Here is a 17,146-nt window from a genome sequence, read left to right as displayed (position 1 = left end):
AAACCCAAAGCTCTCTGCTTGTGAGATGATACCCAGTGACTCAGAGATGCTAAAAACAAGGTTTGGGGAATAAAAGGTCCATCAAGTAAACATTCTCAAAGAGGAGGAACTGTGTTCCAGACACAGAGGGAAGGAAAGTGCAGGCTCAGACTCCTTCAGAGACAGGATGGACACGGATGGGATGGGAGGCCCTGGGCATCCAGACCCCAGGGAGGCAGGGGCATGGCCAGGCATTACGAGATCATAGAGGCCCAGCCTGGTCCCCTGAGATTTGATTTGCTCAAAGTTCAGGTCTTAAAGCTCTCTGTAGCTATTTTAGATAGGAAACTTCATCAAAGAGCTTCTTACGGGAAAAAATAACTGTCGGGGCCAGACAGAACCTGCCTAGCTCTGCCTTCTGTTTCCCATGGAAATGATTGACTTTGACACGGAATTTCTGCCAACTACAAGGTTCCCAGGGATCCCGCGGTCAAGTGCAGGTTGAGCATCCCCAATCCAAAAATCTGGAATCTGAAATGCTCCAAAATCGAAAACGTTTTGGGCACAGATATGGCCCTATAAATGGAAAATCCCACACCTGACTTCAGTGATGGGTCATGATCAAAACACAAGTACCCCAAAAATATTGTATAAAATTGCCTTTTGGGCAATTTCTATATGATCTTAAAGTTCCAGGATTTCACAGTGAGACACTACACTCAGCGTCCTGGTTTGCAAAGCCCATCCTGGTTGGGTGAGGGGTCCATGTCCAGTGCCTATCATAACACGTGAGACTCGCAGGCCTTCACACCATCTTTCTAGATGCGCTGGGTCACTGTGTCCCTGAGACAGCCAGGGTTTGCTCAGGAACCCAAGCAGAAAGGGTGTGGATGTGGGGAATCAGAGGAAGGGAGCTGAGGGCACAGAAGCCCCAGCAGAGCACCAGGAATGCAGGGGTGTGGACCCGTGCCAGCTGAGTCCAGCTTCCTATAGCCAGGAGGCACCACCTGTCTGCTCTGACCAGTGCTGGGAGCACAGAGCCCCACCCTCGGGTCACCAATGGGCCAGGGAAAATCCTTCGAGGCAGAAAAGAGGTGTCCAGACGCCAGGTGAACATCCAGTCCCCAGCTAGGCCCCAGGCACAGTGAGATGACCCACAAACAAGGGGGGATGTGCAGTGAGGTGACCCACTGAGGGGAGTTGGAGGAATCTGTGGAGGACATGGAGTTGAGAGCTTGCACTTGACGCATCCAGAGCTGGAGGGGCAGGGAGACTGCAGCTCTGCAGACTACTGGCAATGGAATTGGAAACGACCCTTCAGCTTTAGAATTTACACATTTACTGTCAACATTTCTAGCCCATGATTCTTAACCTCTGAAATGCTACAATAAGCCGTATTTAAAATGTGTGTTTCTGGGGATCAAGCCAGGGCCCTGCATGTCGCTAGGCAAGTGCTCTACCACTGAGCTGCATTCCAGCCCTGAAGAACTCTTACGTGAAAGACACACGCAAGAATGAATGCAAGACAAATGAAAGAGAAATAGTGGCCCTACCTAGCTTTCCGCCTGTCTGTTAAACTCATCTAGGGACAGGAGCACCCACTCATAGCATGCATGAGTTCTCAGAGCACCTGGTCTGCGGCTTCACCACACACGCGGACTTGAGGCAGATCTGTTAACTACAAAGACAAGGCCAGACTTCATACTGGTATATGGGAGTAAACTGGGAATTAAGACAGTTGTTTACAGATTTTGAGTTTAGTATAAAATTTTTATTTTAAAATGCCAATTTCATGTTATACCACACAAAACAGGAAGAAATATTTTCAGTTAAAAGAAAAAAATTTAAGATGCTTGTTATAATGTGACCAAGAAAGCAACACACAGACCAATGCAGTGAATCCAATTCAGAGATGACACACAGCCTGTCTCCAAAGATGCAGAGCGAGTTCATCTGTCTGCTTTCCCATGTCCATGAGCTCTGCCAGGCGTGGCCGTCCCACTGGGACACCGGGGCCTTGCCACCTGCGGCAGTGAGCTCGGGGTGGGGAGAGGCAGGGGCTCAGCCCAGCCTGCCGAGGGCTGCAACGGGATGGTGCAGCAGGGCCTGGTGTCTCTGCCTCAGTCGCCTTTGCTCCTTCAACAGACCTCACAGAAGGAAGGAGCACAGGCGTCGGCGTCCACTAGGAAAGAAGAATCTGTCCAAACACGCACTTCTGTTCCTCTAGTTATGGCTGCCTACGGAAGTGGCGATTCCTATTTTTAACTGTGTACGTTAGGTAGGATGGACAGGGAGTCACTGGGGCAGGCACACGGCAGAGATGACGGTTGCTCCAGCACCGACTCGCGTGGGCTCCTCTCCTCCGTGAACAGAAGTAGAACAAGGTGACTGGCCGACCTCAGACCTTCATTGAGGTGATGCGGTCACTTCTGCACCCAAATCCTTCCTGCCGGGTGGGCTTCTCCAGCACTCCCTGTAGTGCCTCCGAGGAGCTCAACTTTCTGGACAGAGAGCTGTACCCTCAAGACTTTGAGCCCCCAGAGAGAGCTGAAATTGTCTCTGATGATCCTCACAGGCCTGCTCCAGCGTGACCGACCATGCTCTCCTCTTAGCTCTCCAACAGGTCCAACAATGCTGTGTCCACACCGGCAGCTGTCTCTCTGTCCCCTGTTCTACTTCTTCTGCGAGTCCATGTGTATCTAAAAACTAAATGCCTCTCAAGTCTTCCTGCAGTCACAGAAAAGCACATCACACCAACAACTGAGAGTAAAGGTGGGAACGGTTGCCTGGGAACTGACTTAATTTTTTTTTTCCATTGCCATGGATGGAACCCAGGGCCTCATGGATGCAGGACAAGCGCTCCCTGGGTTCTAACTCAGATGGAATTTTCCTAATCCAACACTTTTTTTTTTTCTTATTAGTAGAAAAACCGTTCAAGCACCAAGGGCGGCACGTCTTGCCCTTGCAGCCCATGCTTTCCTTGCTTGGTTCTCGAGCAGGCCGCTGGGTGGGGAGGGATGCTCTGCATCTGGGTGCAGCGATTCCAAGTCCAGCTCCCCTGCAGAGGCAAGTGGCACATGAGCTTTTGTGAAAATCTCAATGGAGATATTTCTCTTGCTTTAATACTTATTTTTAGACTTAAACATCATAATTCAGGATGTGGAAGAAATATGAACTCGGTGGGTGAAGATCTCGCACCTTCGGCCTGCCTGTGGCCCCTGGCCATTCCGGGACATGTGGCAATGTCCACAGCAGCGAGCTCCTTCCTTCCGGGTCGGAGCTTGAAGCAGGAGACCTCCACGTGGCACACGCAGACGCTAAGACCTGCGCAGAGCGCACCGCTGCATTTTAAATATCGCTTCTGAAGACTCCTATGTCCTGGCAATTTCATATCTCAGCTAGTTAGAGAAGACGTCATATACTGATCTGCTCGGGCTGCCACAAACTAGAGGTGGCTCAGGCACCAGAAGTTCACTTCTCATAGCCCTGGAGGGAGCCGGCGGATGGGGTCCTGGCAAGGGCTCCTCCTGGCCTGAGGTGGCCACCTTCTTGCTGTGTTCTCTGATGATGCAGAGAGCAAAGTCTCTCTCCCTCTTCCTGAGGCCACCAGTTCTACCAGAGCAGGGGCCCACCCTCGTGACCTCACTAAACCTCAGATACCTCCTAAAGCCCTCTCTCCAAACACCACCACGCAGGGTGCGGGCCTCAACTCGTCTCCTGGGACACATTTCAGTCCACGACACTTCCCACTGGCAAGTCCTGCAAGGGCAGGCAGCTCCTGTGAGGAGTGGTCACACCCACAGAACATCTGGCACTATCCCAGGAAGAACAGACGTACTTCAGACGGGACACCTGTGGCATCTCAGGCAATGCTGAAAGCTCTTCTGGGGAAGCGGAAAGTCAGACTTTATGACACAGCTTCTTTTAAAACTTTGCACCTTTGAGCACCAACACTTCACCTGAACCACAAGAGTTCAAAGACTTTAAAACTAAAGCAAGCATCAGGAGTTTTGAAAACAAACCAAAAACTTTATTTACAAAAGTAAATTTTAACTTGCTTTTTTTATATCATATAATATTAACGCTGATGGCAAGATTCTCTAGAGTACTTAAAACAGATTTTAAAATACCGTGAGATGTGCGCAGCTCACTTCCCCCAGTTGTATTATAAAACTTAGAAACGTCCTTTAGCTTGGACACTTGGTCACACATATGCAGAAGTCCCGCTTCAGGTGGATTTACCCCAGACGCAGTCACATAACCATTGGCTGTGGGTTTCCAAGGAGCAGAGGTGCCAATCTCAGCACAGCACGCACGGGCATCTTCAGCTGCCTGGATCTGAAGAGGAGTTCAGCAAAGCTCGTGCTCCCTGGAAAATGCAAAGGGCGAGGGTCACATCTGTCAGTGACACAGTCACACAGCCCTACCCAGGAAGGTCTGAGACATCCTCATGCTTAACGCAGGGTTCCTCCCCTTGAAAACAGTCACCCAGGGTGATGCTTAAATCATAAATTTCCCCAAGACACTCTTATCTACAACGTGATACAAAAATTCAGACATATCCATCCCATACTTCAGACAGTGGCCTCTGTCTACCTATTAACAATGATCACATACAGTACTTAAGTGTAATTAGTAAAGTGTGCCTATCTACCTTCAATTACTATTTAAGTGGCTTTATTTTACTGGTCATAACTGTTTAATTCCTAAGCCAAGAACTGGTTCCTCTTCCTAAAACACAGGCATGACATGAGCCTCAGAACCTGCTCGGTGCCTCCTCTGCTGGGAAGAAGGGCCCTCCACCTTGGTCCCAGAGAACCTGCACACACTCCTGGAGTGTGGCCGGCAGAGGGTCTGGAAAGCCGCCAGGTGGTTCTCCTGTGCGGCCAAGATCCACAGCCAGAGCCCAGAGGAAGGGCTGGGCGTCCCCTGAACGGCCCTGGCACCATTGTCCTCCAAGCCTCCATGCCAGCAGTCCCGGCGCGCCGGGCTGTCCACCTCTATTTCTCAGTATGTCTTATGCTTTTCTATTCCAGGCTGGGCGCCGAAAGCTCCCCCGTCCCAAGTGCTGGGCATTTCTGTGTCTCTGCACTGCATCTGTCCTCACAGAGTCTCACTACAGGCAAGGCGACCTGACGTCTGGAGGTGTGCTTTTAAGATGTGCTGGGCAGGACCAGAGTTCTCCCCCACTGAGGCGAGCCCCTGCTGAGAATCCACCCAAGGCCCCGGGGCTTAGGGACCTGTGGGAACAGGCTCTGCTCCTGGCCCTGTGCACACAACTGCCAACGTGCCCTCCAGTCCACCTGGCCGGCTCCTCACGCCACCTTCCTTCACAGGAAGTTTGGTAGTTCTGACCTGGAGGGGCCTCTGCCGTCTCAGGCATGCTCAGTGCGCCGCTCCGCCTCTCTAGTCCCCACCCTGCAGACTCCCGCTTCCCTACTCCCCTAAGCTCCCTTCCTCAACCTGGGGGCTTTCCACTCTTTCTCTGCGCTTTGATCCTTTTACCTTCCCCTCTCCTGTCATTCACGTATCTCTCATATGCTAATTAACCCATATACTGAATTTGTCATTTCAGTATTCTATTATTCAGGTCTAGAATTTCCAATTAACTTTTTTACTGAATCTGGGCTTCTGGGAAAATTCTCTATCTTTCCCAATATCCATTTTCTTCGAAATATTAGTCTCATTTGGTTTTTGTGTGTGTGGTGGTACTGGGGATTGAACCCAGTGTTTCATGCATGCTAGGCAAGAGCTCTACCACTAAGCCATATCCCCAGTCCCTTTAATCTTGAGACAGGGTCTCCCTAAGTTGCTGAGGCTGGTCTCCAACTTTCCATCCTTCTGCCTCAGCCTCACAAATTGCTAAGATTATAGACAGGCACCACCGCACCCCATTGAAAACATGAGTCTTAGTTATTTTAAGTCCCAGTCTGGTAACTCCAATATCATATAAAGGTCTGTTTCTATCATCCATTTTTTCTTGTTATGTCTTATAATCCCTTACTCAACACTAAATACTATTTATTAAAAATTAATCAACAGGTGCTTTCTTCCTAAGGAGGCCAGCTTTTCTCCCACCTGGCAGAAGCCAGCAGCCTCTGTGGTCCTGCTCTAGGTGGACTCTAGTCTGGACAGGTTCAGCTCTACCTCCCCATGAGGCCTGGCTGAGGCCATTCCACCCCAACAGCGGGCTGCCTGGCACAGCCACGTCCCTGCGGCAGGCCTGGCCTCACCCTTGACTCAGGACACCACGCAGCTGGTACATCTGCTCACAGTTCCAGCCTTCTGGCTTCGTCAGTGCTGCAGAAGTCTCGCCCCGGGAATACAGAGGTGAGGGCGGGTGAGAGCCTCACAGCACAAGTGCCTCGGGACTCGAGTGCCTTCCCTTCTCTTCCCTCCTGCCTCCAGCACTGCTCCTGCCTGCGACTCTACTTCCTGTGCTGGGAGCTGGCACAGGCCGGGGTGACCGTGGAGTTCTCTCCTTGTGCCTGCCTCCTCAAGGGGGCAAGGTCACTACCAGTGTCTTTAAACCGATATTCTGTCAAGCAAAATGGCACACGCCTGTAATCCCAGCAGCTCGGGAGGCTGAGACAGGAGGATCAAGATCCAAAGCCTCAGCAACAGCAAGGTACTGAGCAACTAAGTGAGACCCTGTCTCTAAATAAAATACAAAATAGGGCTAGGGATGGGGTTCAATGGTTGAGGGACCCTGAGTTCAATCCTGGTTACCTTCCAAACCCTGCATGCCAACAACAACAAAAAAAGCAGATATACTATGTGCTTTGTCTAGGTCTTACATTTGTTTTTGTGGGAGAGTCAGTCCAATGCAAACAATTTCATTGTGACCAAAACTAGAAGCCTCCATCAAATGCATTTTCATCTGAGGTTTTTAAAACAGCAGTAAACTAATAACATTTTAAGTGACTAAATGAAAAAACTTTTATGCTCCTAAAACTATTTTTAACCTTCAATTAAGTGACAGCAATTTGAAAGTAATATAAATAAATAAGGGTGCTTAGAATGTATCATATTTTATTATTCACCTCACTGGATAAACTTGTGTCTGTTTCCATATTCTAAAAACTACAGTACAGTTGTTTTTTTTTTTTTTTTTTTTTTTTTTTTTTTTTTTTTTTTATGGTGCTTGCACTGAGCTATCTCCCCAGCCTCTATAGTACAGTTTTAATGCTACTGATTTTTTACACTCTCCAGCATGAAAAATGTAAACACATACAAAATTAGGTTCTTGTGCATTTTAAAGCTTTATAATAGCAGAAACTAAGATTATGTAACTACAAAAACCCTAAGGACCCAGAAAAATTTAAAAACTTAAAAATATCAACTGGAAAAAAAAAAATATATCAACCAATAGAAATAACGTGAACCTTCAGATCATCAGTGTAGACTGGTGTTGGCAGTTCTGTGAAAAAGAATCCGCCCTCTCCTGAATAGAAGTGTATGCAAACTGTAAACCTGATAGTTACTGCGTTCAGAAAAAAAAAATCTCAACAGTGACACGTGAAGCACAAATGGAGACGAGGCTGAACTGGAAGAGTGACCCACCAAGTCCAAGCACACAGGGGCTGGCAACACGGGTAGAGGCCTGATACACACTCACCTTCCAGCCCCACGGGCAGCAGGTGCCGGGGGGCGGGCACAGAGTGGTAGACGAGGAAGCAGGCCAGCATGCTGAGCTCGGGCCCTTCCACCGGCTGCCCGCTGAGGTAGGCCTGCACACACACGTCTCCGCCAGCTGTGAAGGAACAACAGGGAACTGAGCCAACTGAGGACACAACAGAGAGGCCCAACGAATGCCTTATGATTACTACTTTTTCATCAAGGACCTGGCTGGGCATGGTGGCGCACACCTTTAACTCCAATTACTGGGGAGGCTGAGGCAAAAGGATTGCAAATTCAAGACCAGTCTCAGAACTGAGTAAGACCCTGTCTCAAAATACAATAAATTTAAAAGGGGTAGGGGGTTAGCTCAGTGGCAGACATTTGCCTAGTATGTGTCATCTCCTGTACTGAGGAAAAAAAAATAAATAAAAGTTTTGCTATGGATTTCATTAAAAAATAAACTCAGTTTTGGTGAATCAGCGTGGCAAGTCGAACTTAGTGGAGGGTCAGAACAATGCTGGAGCCCACCAAATGCCCCGACAAATAAGATAACCCAGGGTCCATTTTAGGAAATACTCCAGTCACTGCCAAAGTTCCACTGTGTCATGTAATTTTTGTAAATCAGAGAATCTGGAAAGATTTAAGGGCCTGGTTCTCATCAGTAGCATAGATCTGCTATGGGTAATCAAATGCAAAGCTGAATAAAATGAAAACAACCAAAGTCTATGAAATAAGTTGTGCATTTCCCCAAAAATGAGAATAAAAATGACCATTAAAAAAAGTTTTTAAATGACATAATCTTTTAAATCCCAAGAGGAAAGGAGAGTGGATATGACTGATAAAGATAAACGCCAGGAGCTTGAAATTGCTGGCTGCTCCCATGTACATCCCTCACAGTCTGGTGTACCATTTAATTTTTTTTCCAGAAATTTACTTCCCAGAGGGATAGGTTTTAACTGAATTATATTCAAACTCTTGAGTTCTACTGATTATTAATCAAGCAAGAATTGCTACTGCTGATATTACTAGAGCCAGTATCAACACCAAGCAGGTGACTGTCGAGTATTTACTGGAAGCATCTGAATGAACTAAAAAGAATGAGAGGACAGAGGCGCTGACCACCGAGAATCAAGGCCAGACCATGTGACCTGGAAGACACATCTCCACAAAGGGCCCAGCGCCCGCCCCAGTCAGTCACTGCCAGTTATGGGTAACAATATGCCTTTCGTGCGATCACAGCTCAGCACTTCTGTGGCGGAAAGCCACTGTCAGTGTCCCTGGTACTTGCTCACTGGCTCACAAGCAGGTGAACACCTCCACTCAAGAAGCACAAGGCATCTGCAAATGTACGTGAGGAGAGACATGAAAAGGGAAGGCAGAGGCTGCTGGCCTCAGGCGAGGACGGGCCACACCCACACCACGGGAAAACAGAAGACAAGGTCATCTGACACCAGGGAGGATAGGACAAGGTCTCAGTGGTATTAAAAATGCTACCTATATTCTCTGCGAGGTTCAAGGAGGGTTGGAGATGTTTTTTTTAAAGTGGAAACAGATCATCTATAGGAATTCTGGAATACTCAGGTTCATCCTGCTAACCAACGAAAAGCTGTTAGAAGAGGAAAGCCTGGGCCCAGTGGATTCCAAACGCTCGGGCCCGGTGTGGTCATTACCTTGCAGCCACTGGTCCAGGGTGCTATCAATAGTGCATTTCACCACGGGGAGGAATTCAGAGTGCATGAAGAGCCCCCGCTTGGGGTGGTTCTGCAGCCGCTCCTGGTGGCTCCTGGAGCTGAAGAAGTCCAACACCAGCTTGACCTGCCAGAGTTCTGATGTGTCAGCCATCTCTCTTTTCCCCAGTCTTCTTATAGCCTGGAGGAGAAAAAAGGAACGGTAACCTGTGTGATGAAAGGGAAGGGGCTTTGACCTTCTCTTCCCTGGTATGAAATACAAGAGTGTTCTTTAAATGCAGCTCACTGTAAGTACCTGATCCATTGCTATGTACGCAGGCAACATCTCTGGGGTCTCCTGGGTAACACATTCATAAAGCACTGAAGAAAAGAGATCCAGAATTTCCTGTTTCTGTGGAAAATCAGAAGTGTTTTGTAAAACAAACAATATTCCAACATCTACTCAAGAGACACTTGTACGACGACCACTATGTCCCACTCTCACGTGCTTCAGTGAGTGACAGACAAGAGGCGGCTCCTTAAAATTCACAGCGCATGCAACACTCAAACTAAATGAAAAACCACCAATCAGGTCCCAAGGGAAAGTGAAGGACAGCACATGCCTTGGAAGAGAGCAATGGATCTCCCAGGATTAAACGAGGAGGAGGAACATCAAAGAAGTATGCTTTGGGCGGGGCTGGGAAGCGCAGGGTCCAGAGGGGGAGCAACAACAACGACATAAGAGAAGACACTGCCCAGAACAGGTCTGAGGGCAGCAAGTTTGAAGGGCAGCTGCAGAAGGGCAGGCACAGCTTTTTCAGAGTCCTGTGGTCTTTAGCACACACCCCAGCCCTTACTAGCCATGTGATCCAGGGCACCTGACATCTCTGAGAGGCCGTTTCCTCATCACCAAACCCGGAATGATAAAGTATCTACTCTCAAGGTCAGAACTAAGTGAGATAATTACACTCAGCAGAGCCCCATATGGAGTGAAAAATCAATCAGTAAGAGAGGGAAAGGCACACCCCTCAACCCTGAGAGCAACACTGCGAGGTGCATGCTATCAGAATCACAACACAGACACGAGGAGACCACACTTGGCAAGGCCCAGAACGTCCCCAAGGCCACAGGCGCTTAAGAAAACAGGTTTCAACTCCAATCATTTTATTCCTACATCCACTCTTTCCCTGCTGGTATGGCGGGCCAAATCAGGGGCCACAAGGCACCCTTAGAATTCTGAAGAGAACACTGTATTCCCAACAGAAAGAAGGGCTATAAGATACACAGAAAACAAAATTAATGAAATTACATAAAAACAAGAAAACTGGTAAACACCGGAAACAAATGAGTTCAGAAAAGGACATCAGAAATTACCCCCCATCTAAACGAATGTCTTGAGAAATTTTAACTTGTTTTTCCTTAAGATAGGAAATTTGTAATTGTTTCTCTTGAATTTAAATAGTGTATGGAGCTCTATACTCTTGTCAAAAACCACCTGTCTGAGGTATGTCATTGATCTCAAAGACATATTTGGCTATCATAGATGATTTCAGTGGTCCCAGCTAGAAACAGCAACAAAGTCTAGTCCTAAGCTCAGCAAACCACAAAATACTTACCTGGCCCATGTTCACAGTTGGTTTGCAGAAATATTCAGCAAACGACAAAAGCGCTGGATCAGAAGTGAATGCTGAAATTGATTCCGGCTAAAGAAACAAACATGAACATAAGTGAGATAATAAAAGATCACTTTCCCTCCTGCTCAAGTCATGATGTGTGGTTACAGGAACTCTGCTCTCCTTTCTCACAGCGTTCACACAGAAGCAAGGTGGTGCAAACCTGCTAGAGCTTCCTCCCGCTGTTCTGCTAAGAAGGCACAGAGAGCTCTCTGCACATTCGTTTATCAAAAGGCCAATCATAAATAGGTCTTTTACTTCGTACAGCTCGCCTAAAAAGGGCTCCCCATCTTCTTCAGTGTCCAACTCACAAGCCTACTTGATCCTGCAGTTGTTACCAGAAAACAAGAAGCAGCCCTGAAATAAGCTAGGTACAAAGGACAGAACCCCAATTCCACTCATTTGCTAACCTGGAGTAAGGATATCAGAGACAAAAGCAGAAAGGCAGCTGCAGGGCGGGGAGGTGGGAGGTGGGGAGCTAGTGTTTTAATGGACAGAGACTTTAAGGTCTGAAAGGAGGAATAGTTCTAGAGACGGATGGTGGCGATGGCTGTACAACAATGTCAACGTACTTACTGTCACTGGGCTGTGTATTTAATATTAGGTAAGACAGTAACTTCTATGTTAGGTTTATCTCACCACAAAAAGTTCTCTGAAAAAAAAATACCCAGGGCTGGGGATATAGCTCAGTTGGTAGAGTGCTTGCCTTACAAGCACGAGGCCTGGGTTCAAATCCCCAGCACTGCAAAAACAAAACAAAACAAAACAAAAAAAAAAACCCAGAGTATGATTCAAGGTCCGAGACTGAACGTGGAGTATGAAGGTATTGCTATTTTCCACTGAGGTCCATATTTTAGTTCTGACCTCCCATCGGGCAGGAAATTGGGATGTCTCTTTGTGGCTGTTTTTTTTCCAATGCTGGGGATCAATCCCAGGCCTTGTGCATCCTGAACAAGGGCTCCACCACTGAGCTACACCCCCTAACCCACCTTTAACTTTTATATTCTTTTCCCGTTCAAGTTCAAGTGTAAACTTCAAATTTATAATTCTTTACAAACTGGACTAGTCTCTGAGATAAGCTCTAATTTTTAGAAGAAGCAATGGCACTAACTTAAGTTAAACTTTGTAAAACTCCTCACACATATTTCAGATAACCTATTAAATATCACCAGACAAAATTCGCTGGTGCCAACCCTGGGAACTTATCTACAGATTTAAATCCTGGTAATTATTATAAAAGCTCAATCATAAGTAATTAACCTAACATGAAATATGAATAGAATTAAAATAAACTGCTGTCTCCTTACTTGGAAGAAGAAAGAATGCTAATTCAATCCTCTGGCTGCCACGTAGCTGGTTCACCTGGCACATTCTTGCTTATACATAACTAGGGTCCTAACTACACTAGACTATGCAGTATTAGCGGGAACATATTTGCTCCTGGAATTCCTAAAAACTGGGGTTAAATTCAGAAATTTTAAGGATTATTAAAATATTTCCAGTGTAGGGAACCTCAAGTTCAGAAATGTAGAACAGATACGCACTGAACCTGGCACAGGAATGAAACTGCTGCATTCATTCTTTTATTTAAACCATTTCTTTGTTTTAAACTCCATCATATTGGCAGTTAAATACTGGAAAAATAGTAAGATAAACTAATAAAAGAAGGCTGTATCTGTTATCAAGACTATAAGATTTATATAAGACTGTAAGTCTTGGTGAGAATATATCCTCACCAAAATCTAAGAAATAAAGTGGTGATTTAAAAATGGAAAATAATAATTGCTAGCTTGCAAATATCTATTTTCTACAATGAATTAAATATTCACTGAATTGAAGGTTATTCATAAGTAATATTATCAAACTAAATTATAGTACTAAGATATATTGTGACTGTCCTTGCCATACAATCCAAGTCTTCCTTAGAGTACTGACTGACCCTATTTTATTATGGTCATCAGGTAAGATAGCAAAGGGACCCAACATCAATCAGACGTCACAATCTGTAGCAACAAGAAATGAGCAGAATTTGGAACTATTTCCTTTTCTTTGAGTTTTTACCAATCAGTTCTACCTTGAAAGCCCGGGCTTCAGAGTTCCTATTGGCAACAGTCTGGGCCAACAAACTTTGCCACCCCATGGGATCTTCTTTGTAGGACAGCTGACCTGCCCGGAGCTTAACATATAAAACCCCATCCTTGGAAAGAATGGACCTAAAAGAAAAAAGGTTGAATTTACTACAAGGCACTGTTGGCAGTTCTTGGCTAGAAAAACAATGTTTTCCAATGTCACATTTACAGGAGAGGACGTCTACCAACCCCCACCAAATCCAACGATGATTTACTATTTCTAACTTAAAACAGCTCTATTTAAGAAGGCCTGAAATAAAGTCCCACCTCCCTTCCTGCCTAGAGTCATGGAAACTGTCAAATGAGAAGGCACCTTCGCCATCTGCTCTGGGAAGAGCTTCAACGATGGTATTTAATCTAACACTTCCTGGTATTTCCCGTGTCCTTTTGGGCTATGTCTGGGACACATCATGTATCTATGCTTTGAAGCAGAGAGAAAATAATGCTACAAATCTAAAATCATAACCACACAAAAGCCAGTTACTTTATAGAGTGGGAAAATAAAATTGGGATAAAACTAAAAAAAAAAAAAAAAAAATGTAAAATGTTACATGACTGTTAACTTTCTGGATGTTTAAAGATTTATTTTACATTCTACCTAAGTAGTACATAAAATATACTCCAAAGCAATTACTTGTACATGCCTATTTCTACCCTCAAAACAATCTACTATAATCTTAAATTTATGAGAATATTCTAACAAGAGAATGTCCCAGAGGCACAACAGGAAGAGGTGTGGGACCAGCATCAGCTGTCACAACGAAGTCTCCTCTGTGGATACACACATCAGCCTTATTTTCCTGAACTAAATTTTTCATCAATGTACCAAGAAACAATCCCTTTGCTGCCTCAAAGTCAGTTCAGGTTTCTCAATGAATAAATATAAATATTTATGGTTTATTCTGAATCAAAGTCTTCATTTCCTGATACAAATTCTATTATCAAAGATTTAGACCACTTTATTCAAAACATACCCTTCACAGTCTTGGATGAGATCAAAGAGTGACAACACTCAGACAACAAAATATAATTTACACCTCCCCATATGTTTCTGTTCAGTTTCTATAAAGTATATTCTGAGAAATTCACAATTCAATATACTTACTTCAAGTGTTGTGTTCCCTTGCTTAAATCTATGAGCAGCTCCCAGTACCTTGGGCCTTTAACTTTAATCTGCCGAGATAAATGTAAACACAGTCAGTTTACCAACTTGCGTTACCAACTGAAATCATGCTTCTCGGAGGACATCCTAACTCAGTGTGAGGAGACAGCCGGGAGGCCAACAAGATCCATTTCCTGACAACAAGGCAGGCGGCCCCCTTTTGAGGGCACCCAGTCTCTCAGGAAAGCCTCCGAGACAAGACCTCTGTTCCTCAGGACCCCTCCTCCTGCCACTGTGGTCCTGCTCTGTACAAAACATGAGGCGGGCAGGAGCTTGGGTCTAGTCACCATCAATGCTACAACCCTTCTGAATCTACCCTTGATCCCACCTCCCTAAGTCACACCCAACTTACCTGCTTCAAAAGGTGGAGCTCTGGAAGAAGGGTCGGAGCCATCAATTCTTCTTTGGTTTGCTCATACCACTGAGTGCCCTTTACAGAGGCAGAAATACAGCACGGTGCACAGGGTCAGTGGAGAGGGCAGAGGAAACGCCCACCCCACCCCACCCCTCCCTGCAGACTATACAGAGACTGCTAAGTGGCCTAAAATCCTCTCTGACACCAAATCTTACAGGGTGAGTCTAGGCTGCTCTACAGGGCCTGTGTTACCTCCCATGACATCAAGCCCTGTCCTTCACAGTCAGCAGCATGATGGGACACACTGCCACAACCTCTGGGTTTATGCACATGTTGTCCCCTATGCTGAAGAAAAGTCTCATTCTGCTGGCAAATTCTAGCCCCAACAGAGTCCATGGTGACAGAGGCCCCAAACCTGAGCTGGACGAGGGTGCTTCACCTCTGGCACACCATGGATCCTCCCATGACCACACCCCATTCTCTCTGCACCCCTGCCTGGCTCATCAAGGCATAGACGTTCCTTAAGAAATATGAGAATGTCACCTGGCTTTGCACCCCACAGGTTAGCAGTTTTGACAACAGAAGGAACTTAATAATTTGCTGAAGGAAGGATATGTGACTTGCAATTTATTTGTGCATCGAAATAAAAGATCACTCATCAAATATACAATTTTGGGTTTTCAAGTGCTCAGTCAACAAATCTAAGAATAATTCTAACACAACTAGTTTTTTCAGACACAACTATTAGCCATGTAAAGTTACCAGGAACATTTTTAAACTGAGTTCCAAGGACAAAAGACAGCTGATGATTCCTGAAAAAGTACCCTCAGGGACTATAAATGAATGTTCAGGTGTTAGAAGAATGTACATCAGGAAGCTTAAATTGGGCTGGGGGCAGGGAATATTAGCATAGGACTGAATCAAGGGCTTTGTGCATGAGTACTCTACGACTGAGCTACACCCCCAGCCCTTTTCATTTTGAGACAGGATCTCACTAAGTTGCCACAGCTGGCCTTGAATTTGTGATCCTCCCACCAAGTCTCCAAGTAGCTGAGATAACAGGCGTGCACCACTGCAGCCAGCACGGGAACCTTCAACTTTCATGAGAGTTCAACTCACTACTGTCACTTTGTACTAGACAACACTTCCGAACCATTCTGACCAGCTAGGATGGATGAGTGACAAGCGTTACCTTGTAGGTGACCTCTATGAGGGCGTAGCAGGGCGTGTTCATGTCGACGTCCACAGGCACCAGGAGCCTGGGTTCTGCAGCCAACACGTAGAGGTGCCGCAGAGCCTGGAGGTGATACCTGCACAGAGAATAGGGGATGCCCAAGATGGTGGAGCCTGCGAGCCACCGAGGACAGAGCTGCAGCAGACCTTCGAGGAAAGAGCAGTCTTGACAGATGATGACAAGTTCAGTGAAAAAGTCACAGAGAAAGACTCTTTTAAAAACATTACATGTTCTCTGACCCAAGATTTCTTTCCCTGAATAACCAGTGACATTTTACAGGAAAGTATTCACTGATGAATACTGATAAATCCATCCCTCCCAAATATCACTCTCTGCTTGACAGGTACCTCCATCACCTTCTCTGGGGTTCACTTCCAGGTCTTTTCTCATTCTCCTTTTAAGGGCTGGTAGGGAAGCAGGTGGGGAGGCTGTGTGTTTCCTCAGAGTGCAAAGCCCTTCTACACACACACCCTTGAAAAATGCAGTATAGCAAACACCAGTGGGTTTGATAATGGCTGTGTGTGTGTGTGTGTGTGTGTGTGTGTGTGTGTGTGTGTGTACTTTTGAGTATTTTAAAAAAAAAATGTTTGAACTTTAAAATTTGTATTTTTTTAATGTACATGCTCAGTTTTTATATTTACAGATCCCACAAAAGAGGGATAAAATGAGACTTCAAGATTTTAAAAATTATAAATAGCCTCTCTCTTCCTACCCAAATCTACCCACTCCTATATATCCACTAAAAATAAAATCAATAAAGGTAAAAGATAAATGTTAATAAATTACATAAAGATTCTTGATGCTTTTCACAATTTTCTTTTTTTAAAATAGCTAATCCAACTAACACTACACTACCTAGTAACTGACTTCAGCAATTCAAAAAAAATCTTTCCTAAATGACAGGCAGAGGATTCAATCAAGAGCTGTATGAACACCACAATAGTCTTGGGTTAGCCTATCATGAGCTGGGATCTCAGGTCAGGTCATTTTCCTAAAACAGTCACCTTTCTTCTATGGTTGGTCATATGTCACACTCTAGCTTAAAATGATGGCTTAGGTGACTACGGCGAGTGCTTCCGACCCCTCTCCACACAGGATGAGTGCTCCTGTCCTTTCTCCAGGCAAGACAGGGGTGCTCCCAGTCAAGCAGAGTAGTTATCTGAGATGTCACTTCTAAGAAGCCATTTTCTTCCTTCCCCATACACAAGATACCTGCTAACTGGAAACTTATGGGAAAAATAAAGTGTTGATTATTCTTGGAGCTATAAAATGCAAAGCTTTTGAATCATTTGATTGCTTCTTAGAATTAAATTGTTACAGCAGAAAA

General features: G+C 45.5%; 1 protein-coding gene across 4 annotated transcripts in view; it reads right to left on the bottom strand.

The window, feature by feature from the left end:
* Positions 1 to 1,734: 1,734 nt before the first annotated feature.
* The window catches only part of ANAPC1 (anaphase promoting complex subunit 1), a 74,091-nt gene continuing 58,679 nt past the window's right edge, over positions 1,735 to 17,146 (bottom strand). For all 4 annotated transcript variants that reach the window (XM_079110641.1, XM_079110642.1, XM_079110644.1 and 1 more), the window contains 9 exons: positions 15,778 to 15,895; positions 14,583 to 14,660; positions 14,174 to 14,241; positions 13,014 to 13,152; positions 10,883 to 10,969; positions 9,583 to 9,678; positions 9,270 to 9,468; positions 7,598 to 7,732; positions 1,735 to 4,348 (listed from right to left, as the gene is read on the bottom strand). In XM_079110641.1, coding sequence (XP_078966767.1) covers positions 4,233 to 4,348; positions 7,598 to 7,732; positions 9,270 to 9,468; positions 9,583 to 9,678; positions 10,883 to 10,969; positions 13,014 to 13,152; positions 14,174 to 14,241; positions 14,583 to 14,660; positions 15,778 to 15,895 — 1,036 coding nt within the window. In that variant the 3' untranslated portion in view covers positions 1,735 to 4,232. The remainder of the gene's footprint in view (positions 4,349 to 7,597; positions 7,733 to 9,269; positions 9,469 to 9,582; positions 9,679 to 10,882; positions 10,970 to 13,013; positions 13,153 to 14,173; positions 14,242 to 14,582; positions 14,661 to 15,777; positions 15,896 to 17,146) is intronic.

This window comes from Sciurus vulgaris, assembly GCF_902686455.1.
Source record: "Sciurus vulgaris genome assembly, chromosome: 14".
In the NCBI taxonomy this organism is placed as follows: domain Eukaryota; kingdom Metazoa; phylum Chordata; class Mammalia; order Rodentia; family Sciuridae; genus Sciurus; species Sciurus vulgaris.
Note: the sequence above shows the minus strand (reverse complement) of the source record. Positions and strands in the feature narration are given on the sequence as shown.